The sequence below is a fragment of the Lathyrus oleraceus genome, chromosome 6 (assembly GCF_024323335.1).
Source record: "Lathyrus oleraceus cultivar Zhongwan6 chromosome 6, CAAS_Psat_ZW6_1.0, whole genome shotgun sequence".
Taxonomy (NCBI): Eukaryota; Viridiplantae; Streptophyta; class Magnoliopsida; order Fabales; family Fabaceae; genus Lathyrus; species Lathyrus oleraceus.
The window spans coordinates 310790173-310804924 of NC_066584.1; the positions used below are offsets into that span (position 1 = coordinate 310790173).

At 36.1% G+C, this 14752-nt stretch overlaps 1 protein-coding gene across 1 annotated transcript; it reads right to left on the reverse strand.

Annotated features, from left to right (window-relative positions):
- Positions 1-979: 979 nt before the first annotated feature.
- Positions 980-2746, reverse strand: LOC127095377 (uncharacterized). Its single transcript, XM_051034080.1, has 4 exons — positions 2313-2746; positions 2062-2210; positions 1517-1977; positions 980-1123 (listed from the first exon to the last, which is right to left on the reverse strand). The coding sequence occupies exons 1-4, from the start codon at positions 2744-2746 to the stop codon at positions 980-982; spliced, it is 1188 nt and encodes a 395-aa protein (XP_050890037.1).
- Positions 2747-14752: the final 12006 nt, after the last annotated feature.

A 14752-nucleotide genomic window follows, 5' to 3' on the forward strand; every position in this document is an offset into this window, starting at 1 on the left:
AATCAAATGTTTCCTAAAATGTCTCAACATTTAGAAAATAGAATAAGTTTAAAATCAATTAGAATCCCTGATTCCTTATTCTGGTGCGCCGCATGGGATTACTTAATATTCCTAGAATATTTTGTAATCAGTTAATCAATCAAATGTTACCAAGAGTAAAAACCTATTTTAGACAGGATGTCGAATCCACGTGTTAGGACATCTTGTTTAACATGTTGCAGCTAAGTTAGTTTTACCAAAATTACTGCCAATCATAAATACAAGGAATTAACAATCTCCCCCTTTGGCAAATTTTGGCTAAAACAACCAGACACCCTTTGCACACCAGCATTATAGTCCAGGTTACAAACAGAACTACATAGGTTTGAAAAACAAATCAAACACACACATCACAGAGGTAAACAAGCAATCTCACCAGACAATTTTGTACTCCCATGTTTCACATAACCAGGACTCCCTCTCAAGGGATCAATCATAGCAAACAAGAATTGTCCAAGTACCACATCAGAGGAATAAGCAGCAGCAAAAAGAACCTTCTCACAACAACAATTACTCAGACAAGTTGATGTCAGAACATTATGTTGACATCACAACACAACAACCCAATAAGTTCTAGAACATGAACTCTTCCTAGCAGTCAGTGGCTAGTGGTTAGTGGTCAGAACACACAAACAATACTCCCCATTTTTTAGCCATAATATGACAAAGGTAAGCATCTAACCAAAATAGATAAACCATATTCATAAAGTTAACTATCACACATAAGGGGGCACCTAAGGGTGCATAAAATCTTGGTCACAGACCACAAAACATAATCAAATAAAGAACAAAACAAAACAGCAATCAAATATTTTCCCGACCATCTGAGTCAGCAGTTCTATACTTTTCTCCTTCATCTTCTTTCTCTTCATCAGTTTCAGCATCATCCCCACCAGCATAGTCCTCAACATCAGTTCCTTCATTACCATCACCACCTTATTCAGCTTCCTTCTTCTCTTCTGCCATCATAGCCATCAAGTTTGATCTTCGTTGCAGTGTTATACCTGATGGAATCCTCCAACTCTTTATAAGTCTTTTTCAGTTGAGCAATAACACTCTTCTTGGAAGTGGCAGGGCCAGGTACCTGAGAAAATGTCATGACAATATCTGGGACATGTGTTCCAGCAAACAGTTTGTAGTGGAGTGATAAGGGAGAGTCCATTTTCTTCACATTATCAATGGGTAGTAAAATACCAGGATGTTGGTTCAGGATGTTTCCATATGTGAGGGATGGAAAGCATATGTGCATTTTTATAGCAGTAGAGAAGGCTTGTTTCAAAACTTATTCAAAGATGTGTTTCCCAAAGTCAAATGTTCTGCTTGTTCCAATAACATAGATAAATTTCCTAATACCAGTAGAGATGGTTGAGGTGTGATTAGTGGGTACACAGTTGGTATTCCCAATCCTATGAAGGATAGCATATTTGACACTAAACTTTCCAGCAGGCGGCTTCCCTTTCTTTGGTCAGTGTCTAACCTGTTTGGCAGTTATCTCTTTGCACACTTGGTCATTTATGACCTCTAGCTCAGCCTGAGGTTCTTCTGTTCTTCCCAAAAATTTATTGATCACAGTTGGAGAGAATGTCACGACATTGCCTCTGACATACACTTTTCCATAGTCAACACTTTTCACATCATCACATCCACCAAGAATAGTCAACATAAACTCCTTTATTAAGCTTTCATGGCAATGGCCAAATTGTGTGACAGTCTTCATCAACCCAATAGTTTCTATAAGTTTTACGACCTCCTTACATTTAAGGGCATCCTTACCCAATTCTCTTTCCAATGCCACGTTCCTCTGGATGACATACTTCCACCTTTCAACATTCTTTACATAGTGTAAAGAAACACTGTTTGGTGGAGCCTCGGGCATAGCAACATGAGGCTTCTTGTAAGCAGATCTTTTTACAGGTGTGATGTCTTGGACATCCTTTTCTACATCAAACTCATAATCACTAGACGAGACAACTTTTCTCTTTCTAGTAGGGGTACCAACTTTACTTCATGATCTAGTAGGACCAACATGAGATTTTCCTATGGAGCTTCTAGAAGGAGTGCCTTTCAAACCAACAGATTTTCTTTTCATTTCCCAGGAGGGAGAATCTTCAAACAACACTACCCTTCCTTTACGTCTTTGCAGTCTCTTGGTTATACCGGGAGTTACAATACTAGTAAGGGGTTATTCATCAAAAGTTAGTTTATCAAAATTAACATCATGATCAACTTTCTTTTTACTTGTTATATCATGAGAAGCATGCTCAGGGACACACCCATCTTCCTTCTTCTTACTCCTTCTTTCAAGAGCATCATGTTCAGGAACACTTTCCTCAACTTTTTCACTAGACTCATTGTCAGGTCTAGTTTCTTTTGCCAAAGATTTCTGAACATCTGACAAAATATATGAGTTTACTTCCTTTAAAACAGATGTAATAAACTTCCTAAGTTCCTTATCAACGGCTCTTCTTCCCGCTTCCGTTGGATTCTCAGTTCCGTCAACATTCATAATAGGGTTTCTCATCTCAGACCCTTTAGACCTAGATTCTTCTTCAACAACAGTTTTATCTTTACTGGGGATTATAGGTTCAAAAGACTTACCATAAGTCTTGACATTTTTACATACGAAAGGCGTAGCTTTCTTCTGAGAGGATGGATGAATTATGGATAAGGGAGCAACATCCAAGACCACATCCTCCAGGTTGATCATTTGGAATGGTTCATTTTCCCTAATAGTTGGGGAAGATTATCCACTAGTTTCAGTTAGTACATGCATATGTATGGGTGAAGATTGTTTCAACGTTTTAGTTGACACTTAATGCAAATGGAATAGGGAAAGACTCTTAAGAGAGGGTGAACGCAGATGTCTGGAGAGTAATAAGGTGTTTGAATGGAATGGGTAGCGTATTTTTGTCCAAAAGGATACACAACGAGGTAAAGGGTTTATGTAAGCATGTCCAGTGTAATGATGAGAGCTAGACTCTTGTCAGACACACTTAAATAGTTGTAATTTCTATAAATGCTCATTAACACAAATCCCAAATTTTCCTCTTAATTTTTCAAATTGAATTGCATCAAAGGCTTTGGTAAAAATGTCTACAAGTTAATTCTCTGTGCTCACATGCTCAAGTGTTATGACTTTGTCTTCAACAAGTTCTCTAATAAAATGATGCTTGATGTCAATGTGTTTAGTCCTACTGTGTTGGATAGGATTTTTTGAGATATTAATAGCATTCAAGTTGTTACAGAATAATGTCATGACATCTTGTGTGATATTGTATTCAGTCAATATTTGTTTCATCCATATTAGTTTAGGGGGGTTATTGTCTGCTGATATGTACTCAGCTTCAACAATAGATAGGGATACACAATTATGTTTCTTGCTTAACCATGAAATCAAATTGTTTCCCAAGAAGAAACATCCTCTAGAGGTACTCTTCCTATCATCAGTACTACTAGCCCAATCAGCATCATAATACCCCACTAACATAGAATTTGAATCATGGGAATACAACATTATGTACTCACTTGTGCCATTTACATACTTTAGAATCCTTTTTACTTGATTGACGTGACTCACTTTGGGTTCTGCTTGATATCTAGCACAAACTCCAACATCAAAAGTTATATCAGATTTGCTTGTTGTAAGGTATAAATGGCTACCAATCATGCTTCTATATAAACTTTGGTCAACACTTAAGCCTTTTTCATCTTTAGATAACTTTAAGTGACTAGGTGCGGGAGTTCTTTTGTGACTAGCATTCTCCAACCCAAATTTCTTCACAATACTCTTTGCATATTTGCTTTGACACGGAAAAATGGAGTCTTCGATCTATTTGACTTGGAGCCCAAGGAAGTACGTCAGTTCACATACCAAACTCATTTCAAACTCAGATTGCATTTGCTTGACAAAATGTTGGACCATCTCATCTGACATCCCTCCAAACACAATATCATCCACATAAGTCTGAGATATCATAATTTTTCCATCCTTTTCTTTGACAAAGAAAGTTTTATCAATTCCACCCTTTCTATATCCATGGTTGGTGAGAAACTCAATCAACCTTTCATACCAAACTCTTGGGGCTTATTTTAAACCATACAATGCCTTCTTTAATTTGAACACATGATTTGGAAATGTAGGATCAATAAACCCTTTTGGTTGTTCAACATACACATCTTCATTTAGATAACCATTTAGAAAGGCACTTTTAACATCCATTTGGAACAACTTGAACTTTAAAAAACATGTCATTCCAAGTAACAATCTGATAGACTCCATGCGAGCCACTGGAGCAAAGGTTTCATCAAAGTCCACTCCTTCCATTTGGGTGTATCCTTGAGCAACAAGTATGGCTTTGTTTCTGGTAACAACCCCTTGTTCGTCAGACTTATTCTTATACAACCATCTAGTGCCAATAACATTTGTTCCTTCAGGTCTTGGAACCAAATCCCACACCTCATTTCTTTTGAATTGACCAAGTTCATCTTGCATAACATTAATCTATAACTCATCATTCAAGGCCTCCTTGATATTCTTAGGTTCAAATTTAGAAACAAAACAGGCATTTGACACAACTTCCCTTGATCTGGTAATTATCCCTTCATTTAGATTTCCTGTAATAAGATTCTTAGGATGATCTTTTTGAATTATGATGGAAGGCCCTTTGTTTTGACTCAGTCTCTATAGGTTCATTTTTAGCATTTAAGTCTACAACATTTTCTGGAACATCATTCATTGATGTTTCAACATCATCTATGACATCAGTTTCGTTAGTTGAGTCATCCACAACAATGTTTATGGATTCCATCATTACCTTGGTTTTGGAGTTGAAAACTCTGTATGGTTTGTTGTTTGTAGAGTACCCTAGAAAAATTCTCTCATCACTTTTAGGATCCATTTTTCGCCTCTGCTCACGATCTACCAGAATATAATATTTACTTTCAAATACATGGAAATATTTCACAGTTGGATTTCTTCCTTTCCATAGTTCATACAATGTGGCTAATGCGCCAGATCTGATAGTCACTCTATTAAGGATATAACAGACAGTGTTCATGGCTTCAGCCCAAAAATGATATGGTAGTTTCTTAGCATGAAACATGACCCTACCACATTCTTGAATGGTCTTATTCTTGCGCTCAACCAGACCATTATGTTGAGGGGTGATGGGTGAAGAGAACTCATGACTAATTCCTTCAGCGGTGCAAAATTCCTCAAACTTTATGTTCTCAAATTCATTTTTATGGTCACTTCTAATTCTGGCAATGCCATTATCCTTCTCTCTTTGAATCTTTTGACAGAGTTCTTTAAACACTTTAAACACTTCTGACTTTTCTTTAATGAAGTTCACCTAGGTGAACCTTGAGAAGTCATCAACAACAACATAGGCATACCTCTTTCCTCCTGCACTTTCAACTTGCATAGGTCCCATCAAGTCCATATGAAGTAGATCCATAACTTTTTAAGTGCTCAGATGTTGGAGCTTCTTGTGTGACATCTTTGTTTGCTTCCGTATTTGACATTCACCGCAGATTCTTCCTTCTTCGATTTTCAGTTTGGGAATTCCTTTGCCTGCTTCATATGACACAAATTTCTTCATACCTTTCAGATGTAAGTGACCAAGCTTTTGATGCCATAACTTAGTCTCATCCTCATTTGACATTAGGCAAGTTGAGAGATGATTTGTTTCTTTAGGAGTCCATAGATAGCAGATATCTTTTGATATGTCTCCCTTCATGATAGCTCCATTCTTCTCATTTGTTACCATACATTCAGATTTACTGAAGTTCATTTTGAGACCTTGGTCACAAAGTTGACCAATACTTATCAAATTAGCAGTCAGTCCTTTAACAAATAGTACATCATCTAGACTAGGCAATCATGGATAGTCCAACTATAGCTAGTAGAATATAACTTAATATTCACCAAAAAATTCTTGACACCGCTCATATGTCTAGAGAAGCCACTATTGAAATATCAATCCTTTATAGCAGAGGCTCCGAGGGAGGTGTGAGCTATGAGTCATGACATACCATTTATGGGAATCCATCTTTTCTTTGGTTTAACCATAGTTTGTTTTCTTATTGGTTGTGAAGCAGGTTTGGGATAGCCATAAAACTTGTATTAATAGGTTTTATGAGATAAAACTTCCCAGAGTGATGACACTTCCATCTTTGGGTCTTGCTTCCTGATTAAACCTCTTGATGCCCTTGTTGATGTTGGAACATTTGATTTTACATATGTCGTTCCTGTTTTTCTTTTAGGTTGAAAAAAGTTCATTATAAACCTTTTTCCTTTATTCATTACACCTAGATTATCATAGCCTATACCTTGAACATTTCCATCATTCTTACCAGTTTGAAGAATTTCATCTAGCACATCAGAACTACTGTTAAGCATTCTTACAGATTTAGTCATATTGTCAAGTTTTGAATTGAGCAATACAACTTCCTTCTTCATACCAGAGATAATAGATAGATGTTTCACTTTCTCTCCCTGTAATTGAGCAATAACTTTATTTTGATCTTCTCCCAGTTTACAGACTTCTTCACTTCTGAGGCACAATTCCTTGTAAGATTCAACAAGTTCCTCAAATGTGAGTTCCTCACAATCAGAGTCCTCATCAGAGTCACAAATTCCAATCAGGGCAGTAACTTGTTTGGTAGGTTCCACTTCAAGATCACTTTCAGAATCATCTTCTGACCAAGAGACAGACATACCTGTAAGACCCCAATTTTGACCCTAAGATCCCTCATGGCATCATATCATTGCTCATTGCATTGCCTCAAGGATCATAACATGTTTTGGCTCCTTAACCCTAGGGTTGGGACTTGTGTGAGTGGCTTGAGATCACCAAGCATACTTGAATTATATATTATTGCTTCTCTTATTTGATTACTAACCAAAATCACAAAAATATGTCACTAACTCTTTTTGTTTTAAAGCTCAAGTGATCATGTGCTCCCATTCTCATAGGAGGCTCTTAAGCTCAATGAAATGGCTAGATGAAAATGAGAAAAAGCATGACAATGGTCCACAAAGTTCCTAATCATCATATATGTCTCCTAAGTATCTCAATTTTCCAATTTTATCAAGATAACCCAAATGGCTTGAGGTTTGTTTCCCAAGGAAACCCTAATTCAACTGTGCTTTGACTATGCCTTGCTCATGAAGCAACCTCAACCTATGATCAAATTTAATTAAGGGAAGTTCTTTCATTCATTATTTTATGAATACATGAGCCTATGTGAGAATCCTAAATCATTCATTCATCAAGATTTGAAGTTTGGCCTTGAGAAGTTGACCAGTCAAGTCATCTGACTAAACTGAAGATCACTGAGATACAACTTCTAATTTGTTTATGAAATAAAGATGACCCTAATAGAAAAAATGTTCTTAAGAACCATATGAAAAACTTTAATGTTCATCAAAAATCCATTTGAAGCTTGTAAGGTCATCATTCATTTCAAAACATTATAGGTCATTTTGATTGAAACCCTAACTTTGGGTCAACTTCCCAAGGACCTAACTTCCTTAATTTTTATGATTTTGAGGTTAAACCAATTGCATTGGAAATATTAATATGTCTAATTCAAATGTTATGTTGGACAAAATTTCATAATCCTAAAAGAAATACATGTGATAATACAAAACATTATAGGTCACTTTTGACCTAAGTCATTGAATTTGAAAAATGCCCAGCTTCAAGTGCCCATAACTTTCTCATGAAAAATCCTAATGATACAAAATTTGAGTCCAAATTGATCATCTTGAAAAGATCTACAATTTTGATGTTGTAGGTTTTTTCATTGAGGCTTGCATCATAGAAACAGAAGGGCTTGAAGATGCTTGTTTTTAGAGAAATTTTTCAAAGGTGACTTAAACATGTTTTGTACCCAAACTTTCACAGCCAGTTTTCATTAAGCTAGAAACTCCAAATGAATTTTTGCCCAACATGACTTTTGTTCCTTATTTCAAGAGCTTTCCAACCATTATTCACATTAATTTGTTGGGCTTTCCATGGGGGAGTTTCGAAGAGCTTTCTATTTAGGTTCATTTTTGCATTTCACATTAAAACTTGATGTGCAAGCTAATGCCACTCCAATTGCATGTCCATTTCATTTCCAGATGGTCTCAACAAGGATTTGCACCCATCATTGGGTCTTACATGCACCTGTACGGGCCCATGCAAGGGGAATTCAAATCCCATGCACATGAGGGAACCATGCTTCTCATCACATTTCAGCTATAAATAAGTGTGCATTCTCATTCAATTGGAAACCAAGTGGAGATCTGAATTGCTGCTGAATTGAAATCCAAACCCTCACTAAAGGAATTTTCAGTTTTCTATTTCTCTTTCAAGCTTGGATTTCAACATCATTAGTTGATCTTCAAAGCTCAATTTCTTAACCTAGCATCATCATCACACTTCCAGGGCAAAAGTAGATTAAGAGCTTGGAGAATTTGTACTGTTTGAAGCTTCATTTCAGAGGTAGAACACCAAACTTTCTTGATCTAGATCTTGCTAAATAATGTAGCATCCTTGTGTTTCTGTGGTTTTCTGAAGTTCTCATGCTTGAGGCAGGCCAGTGGTGGTCTTAATTTTGCAAATCGTGTCATTTCAGTTCATGCACCATGATCTTCAAGCTCATGTTTCTCTCTAAATAGGAACTGTGAGGATAATCCATGATTACGGGGGTGATGTACATCACCTCAGCTTCATTTTGATGTCCTCCTTTTTTATTTTCATTGTAATTTAATTTCCTGCGCTTGGTTACGGATCTTGTTGAATCGCCGGAGAAGATGGTGGTTTCCACCACCATCCCCACGTGGTAGCCTCCCAGCCTTTGGATCATGCTGAAACGTTTTAATCTTGGTCATTGCATATGTTAACTTGTTTTAATACAATGTGTTGCGCGCTTGACTTGAGAGCATCGTGTATCCGCGCCTTAGAGCCATGTGATCATTGCCACGTCAATTAATGAGATGATCTGATGGCGCTGGATTTTCCTATTTTTCTTATTTTCTTTTAATTTCAATTAATTCCTTTTATTTTCAAAAATTCATAAATATTTTATTTGAAGTCACAAAAATATGAGACCAATGCAAAAAAAATTCTTGAAATATCTAGTTTCATATTTTGATTTTTAATTATTTTTGTGACTTCATTTAATATTTTTTGTGGATTATTTGATTTTTAGTAGTTTTAATTCATTTTAAAATACTTTTTGATATTTGAAAAATCCAAAAAATATTTTCCTAACACCTATGGATCATGATAAATCAATGAAAAATAGTCTCATCAATTTCTTATTTGATTTGAGATTTTAATTCATATCTTGTTATTTTTTATTGTTTTTAATTGTTTTAAAATAGTTTCTGATTTCCAAAATTATTGAGAAAATTTGTCAAAGTTTGTTTGACCATGTTAGACCTATGAGAATTTAATTGGACTTGTTGAAGTTGATTTGAATTGAATTTGAGGTTTGACCATATTTTGATTATTTTATTTTGCATTTATTTTTAATTCAAAAATTACCCAAAAAATATGTTTGACTTGTTGACTTATAATCTTCATTTCTCTTCTGTTTGACATTGATTGATGATGACTTGGTTCACATTTGATCAATTGGATTTGTTGTTTGATTTCTCTTTCCATTCATTTCATCTTCATCCCATTTCTTTTTATTTTTGGCCAATGAGTTAATGTCTTATGGTTGGTCTTGACAAATGAGAGGTTTAACCTTCTTTGATCCAAACCAAACTCAACTTGATCTAAGATCAAGTGAGTTGTTTTGTGTCCAAGATAGGTTGCTTCTTGGTCAAGCAAAAAAACCTAAAGTCCATACAAGACCCTTTCTCTTTTCTTTTGGCATGGCAAGTTTGTGGAGCTTGGCTTACTAGTCATGATCTCTAACTTGTGTTTATTTGTCTATAGTTTTATTGACCGACCTCAGATAGGTGTGACTACTACATTAGTCCACTTACGATTGCTTAACATAGTGCTACATTGTCTTATGACAAACTAACATAACCTCACTAATTACTAACTTTAATTTGAGCATTTAATTTCTTGCTCTTTACTTTAATGCACTTTATTTCTTGCTCATTTATTCATATTGCTTTTCATTTTGCTCACTTGAGCACATATTTTATGTTTATGCCATTTTTCTTTTGCTCATTTAAGTTCATTATTGTATATAAATATATTGTTGTCTTGTGATTGTTTTGTCTTTGTTTTGTGTGAACCCAATGCAAAAAGGAGAAAGGACTTATAATTAGGACATACCCATGCTTAAAGGAGTTCAAGAGCAATTAGGCCTCATGCCTTTAGAATGCTAAACTTGTTGAAGAGCAACTAGGCATCATGCCTTTAGAATGCTAAATCTCAAAGTTGACTTTAAAGGACCTCTCATCTAAACTATTTCTTTGTCCATTCCCCTTATTGTGTTGTGAACTTTTTGATGTTTGCTCTTGTGTGATAGGGATTCCATCTTGAGATAGTAAAAAAGGACCATTGTCATGAGTAACTAAGTTAAGAGAGACAAGTCAAATGGAGATCCTAGGAGCTTGAATATATTTGTTTGATTGCTTGAGTGTTTGCTAAGTCCAAAGGAAGGGAGCATCTTGAATCATCTCTATGATTTCAAAAAAAGGAACTCCAAGGGTTTCATCTTCTCTCTTATCTTTGTATGCTTTAGGACTAGCCCTTCTCTTCTTCTCCTCATTCTAACCAAGCCAAAACCTTTTCTTTCAAACTTTGACATTGTTTCAAATTAGAAACCTAGGCCTTAAGCCTTTGACTTTTCAAAAATCATTTTCATAAATACTCATTATGAATAAATTTTAATTCAACTTTGACTTTATTTTGTAAATAAATCTAACTTGTAAATGTAACTCACTTCAAGTTTTTTTTTTGTGGTTCCAATGACCACCTTATTAAAACATTTTCATAAACATTAGTCATAGGTTTGAGTTATCATAGTGGTTGATGTAAATCTCACCTCATCCTTAGTGATTGGATTATAAGTCTTCCATACTTATTATAGGGTTAACCCCTCACTAGTATGTTGAAGCTCTCCTCACATGGTGGATTGTTGGTTTAGGTTGAGTTTTCTACCTTTGATAACAAAAGACCATAAGGCTTTTGATCAAATCAATTCACCAATATTTGTATTTTTACCCCGAACTACGAGGTTTTGATCCTACCTTTGTGATGGTACGTAGGCAATGAGTTCATCCATTCAAACAACAAAATTGTAAATATAATATATTCTCTTCTCATCCCTCCAATCTTTTGCACATATTTTCACAAATACCAACCTACAACACATGTGTGCAAAAAGGGTTCCCTTAGAGTACTAAGGATGTTTTGAGTGCGTAAAACCTTCCCATTTCATAACCAACCCCTTACCTAGATCTCTGACATTTTTATTAGTTTTTGATTTGATAAAACTTCTTACTTGGCTTTTGTTCGCTTTTTAGCATTTCCTTTGGATAAATAAAAGTGCGGTGGCGACTCGAATTGTATGTTGACTTTTGGTTTAGTCAATAAACCTAAAGGTAACGAAAACCCCGCTACAATACCATTCTTCTGTTTCTTGAGATACGTGGGGCACTCAGCTCTTATGTAACCAAACCCTTCACATCCATGGCATTGGGTTACTTTTCCTTGGTTAGTCTTTTCTTCAGTTTAGGGCCTTCTTCCAAAATTCTGATTTTTGTTGGTGTCGAATGGCTTGTTCTTGACATTAGATCTTGTTTTCTAGTCCATCTTCTTTGTCACTTTGTTAAATTGTCTTTCAAGTAATACAATATCATTAGATATCCCTTCACCTGTATCCAGGTCACATTCATCTTCAATGTCTTCAATATTAGAAACAAAAACTATGTTTTTCTTCTTTTTTAGATTTTTCATTGATCCCTAACTCAAAGGTCTGAAGAGATCCCATCAGTTCATCAACTTTCATGTTGTTGATATCTCGAGCTTCTTCAATGGTAGTTATTATCATACCCCAATTTTGTCTGGGCATATTTAAATTTTTGTAAAATTGATTTCATTTTTAATTTGCATCATATGCACAACACGACATGCATTCCATCATGAATAATAACTAAAATATCTGTCAGAATAAATTTATTGAAAATATAGACAAATCGGTTGAATCATTTTCTCAAGTACGGACAAAATCAGCGGATAAAAAGTTTCGAAATTAAAATTGCGGACGGCAGTATTATTAATCTACGGTTCATATAGTTTAACCTGGTGTGCTCGTTGTATTTTTCAGTAGTTGTTTCAGTTGCGTTTTGACTCGTCTAAGCCTTTTAACCGGTGCAAACTTATTTCAGAATTTAAAGAAACGTTGTATTTTTTCAATAAGTATATTTTGTGCTGATCATTTTAGTGTGTCCGATTTAATTTTTCGAGCAAATTTATATCTGACTTATATTTATAATCGATCACTATTTTTGTTAGTTAACTATTCAACTAAAATAATTAGAATTTATTCAAATCAAAATATTTATTAGAAATTTTTAATAGGAAATTTTAAATAATAGTAATTGCTTTCAAAAAAAATAAAATGAATTTAGCATTGGATTCCTAATTTTTACAACTGGTACCCACACACTCACTTGACAACTCACTCCCTCACCTCTCTCAACGTCACTCACGTTCTCTCTTCTCACCTACCTTTTTTCTTTCTCTCTATGTACACTCTAAGTAGCGAATAAGACAAAGAAAAAGAAAAAAGGAGAGAATAAATTAAATGGTACATCTCACGTCTCTCAGAGGGGACGTTTCCTTTTTCATCCACCAACAAAGAAAACGAAAAAAGAGAAAAAAGAAAAAGTTGTCCAGCTTTCTTCCTCACCGCGACACCCCCACCGTCGCCTCCACCATCCACCGCGCACCCTTTTTATTCCCCAAACATCTCCACGCCGTCTCCGCCCTTCACTCTCACTAACCACCACCGCTACCCTCCGTCACTTCCCTCACCGGCGAACACGATACCACACCGCCACGAACCAACAACCCCCGTCATCTTCCGCTGTGAACTCCGAACCATCAACCCCCGCCGTCTTCGGCTGTGAACTCCGACACCCTCCACTTCTGATTCACCACCCTTAAACTTCAAACGCCATCGTCGTTCCAACCTTAACCTAAATCAAAACCCATCGCCGTAATTCCACTCCTTCGTGAATAAACTTACAACGCCCACCGTCCACCCTCATTTTTTGCGTACAACACCACAAACTCATTCAACAACGATTCCCACTATTCAAAAATAATGACGGTGTTATGTCGGTTGTTCTTTAATGCCCAATGACTTGGCAGTCATAATTTTCCAAAAAAAATCAAAGAAAGAGCCCGCTAAGTCGAACACCCAAAGAGGCGACTTAGGCAAAAATTAGGGCAATCCCGATGGACCAAAGCCTCAAGAAGCGTTCCAGGCAAAAGTTAGGGATCAAAACAAAAATCAAAAAGAGGAAGTGAAAACCCTCAATAAAAGAAAAACAAGATTTAGTGACCACCATACCAAAATCAAAGGGTCAGAGACATCCAAAAATGAAATAAGGTGGTTGCCGTTTTAAGAGACCTTGAATCACCATCTTAATCCTTACACCTTCAAAAAAAACGAACGTGTATGTTGAATTAACTGAGTGTAGGATTGGAGATCATCGTGAAGAAGGGTTGGGTTAAAACAAGATTTGAGTCTTACATCCTTTGTTTCGATAACCATGAACCAAGCCACATTACAACCCTTAAAAGACCTAATTGAGGTAGGGTTTATTCTGAAAGCATACTACAGCAAGGTTGCGTGAACTGACTCCTAAATGTTTTCCAGTCACCTATATTGGCATCATATTCTTGCTATATCTTTCATACGCTAGCTAAACCAGCACTGCGTTTGGATTAATGGTTCATTCGTCGCACACTATCACATCACCTCAATAAATGATTTTTCAAATCTGCATGAATATCGCATTAAAATTGCCATTAATTGAATAAACAATTTTAACTTCAAGTAAATACTTGACATCAAGGAGCTTCGAAGAAGCAATCAGAGAAGAACTGGATCATTCGTCAATGCTGACCCAAATCAAGGCAACTTCCTAACCCTATGGATTAGGGGCATGGTATCCAATGAATGTAAATTGGTCAGTCGAAAGACAAACTCCAAGCATCAGTTGATCAAGGAGGCAAATAATTTCAAAATATTCAATCCATCTGGGGCAAGCCTTTAAAAAAGCTCAACTTGGGGCAAATTGCAAAAAGATTCATACACTAGGGCAAATTGGTTCAAGCCATGGTATAAATGTCCCGTGATTTCCGTTCAAAGGTGAATTCCTTCAAAAACCCATGCAGACTGGGGCAGACAAGCTGCAAAAAGTCGTGGGGCGGAGCAGGAGCATAATCATCATGCATCGATTATGCCGCTACACTCATTAAATGTTGGAAAGCCATCATGGCATATCAGGCAAAGAAGTTGAGATTCCCTTAGGAACAAACATCCAACCTTTCAATAACAAATCAAACTTGGGGCACCACGAGCATCCACGTCTATCTTCCAATCATCACATCTTCAAAATACAGAGTGTCGGGAAGCCAAAACCTTTTCCTAAAACCAAAGTCCAATCCATATTGGCAACTACCAAAAATAAAAGTCCACTTTACTGGCATCTTCATAAACTCAAATCCAATCAACATTG

Excerpts from the sequence above, each read along its gene's own strand:
- LOC127095377 (XM_051034080.1), bottom strand. The coding sequence starts at position 2,746 with ATGATCAACCTGGAGGATGTGGTCTTGGATGTTGCTCCCTTATCCATA. Across the intron at positions 2,211-2,312 it reads AGTAAGAAGAAGGAAGATGG|TATTGTAACTCCCGGTATAA; the intron begins GTGTGTCCCTGA and ends ACCCCTTACTAG. Across the intron at positions 1,978-2,061 it reads CATAGGAAAATCTCATGTTG|AAAAGGATGTCCAAGACATC; the intron begins GTCCTACTAGAT and ends AGTTTGATGTAG.